Source organism: Morus notabilis, unplaced genomic scaffold (assembly GCF_000414095.1).
Source record: "Morus notabilis unplaced genomic scaffold, ASM41409v2 C11289991, whole genome shotgun sequence".
Lineage (NCBI taxonomy): Eukaryota > Viridiplantae > Streptophyta > Magnoliopsida > Rosales > Moraceae > Morus > Morus notabilis.
In genome coordinates, this window is record NW_010384369.1 from 1 (window position 1) to 701 (window position 701).

Here is a 701-nt window from a genome sequence, read left to right on the forward strand (position 1 = left end):
TCCCTACAAGAGCAGGATCTATGATTTCCTCCAACTTCTCCATCTTCTGCAATTTCAATGCCCACCCTGCTAAACCGATTTTTTCCGACAGAAGGGTCGAATCCACAGCTGCTCTTCCGCATAGTACCTCAAACAAAACCACCCCAAATGAGTACACATCCGATTTAAACGTCAGCCGTCGCCTCCTAAAGTATTCAGGATCAAAGTATCCAAAACTCCCTTTCACGGCCGTGCTCACATGATTTGCCTGAGTCATGTCCGGCCCTATCTTGGAGAGCCCGAAATCCGCAACTTTTGCTCTGAAGTTCTCGTCCAGTAAAATATTTGCAGACTTCACATCACGGTGGATAATTCCTTTGGCAAAGCCAGTGTGAAGGTAATGCAATCCTCTAGCTGCACCAATACATATTTCAAGCCTTTGCTTCCAAGTTAGGTATGTTTGGAGTTCTGAGCCATGCAAATGACTTCTTAGTGCTCCATTCTCCATGTATTCATATATTAAGATCATCTCATTCCCTTCATCGCAATAACCAATTAATGAAACAAGATGGCGGTGACGAAATAGCAATAACATCTTGATTTCGGTGCGGAATTCTTGTAGCCCTTGTTGAGACCCCGGATTTTTTCTCTTAACTGCAACTTTTGTCCCATCACTCAAAACTCCCTTGTATACCTTCCCGAAGCCACCGGTCCCAATAACC

General features: G+C 44.4%; 1 protein-coding gene across 1 annotated transcript; it reads right to left on the reverse strand.

Annotated features, from left to right (window-relative positions):
* Positions 1-7: 7 nt before the first annotated feature.
* Positions 8-697, reverse strand: LOC112094839 (receptor-like protein kinase HERK 1; the record flags this gene model as incomplete). The annotated part of the gene is made up of 1 exon (XM_024176556.1): positions 8-697. A coding segment is annotated over one exon (690 nt), but the record flags the coding sequence as incomplete, so codon positions are not given.
* Positions 698-701: the final 4 nt, after the last annotated feature.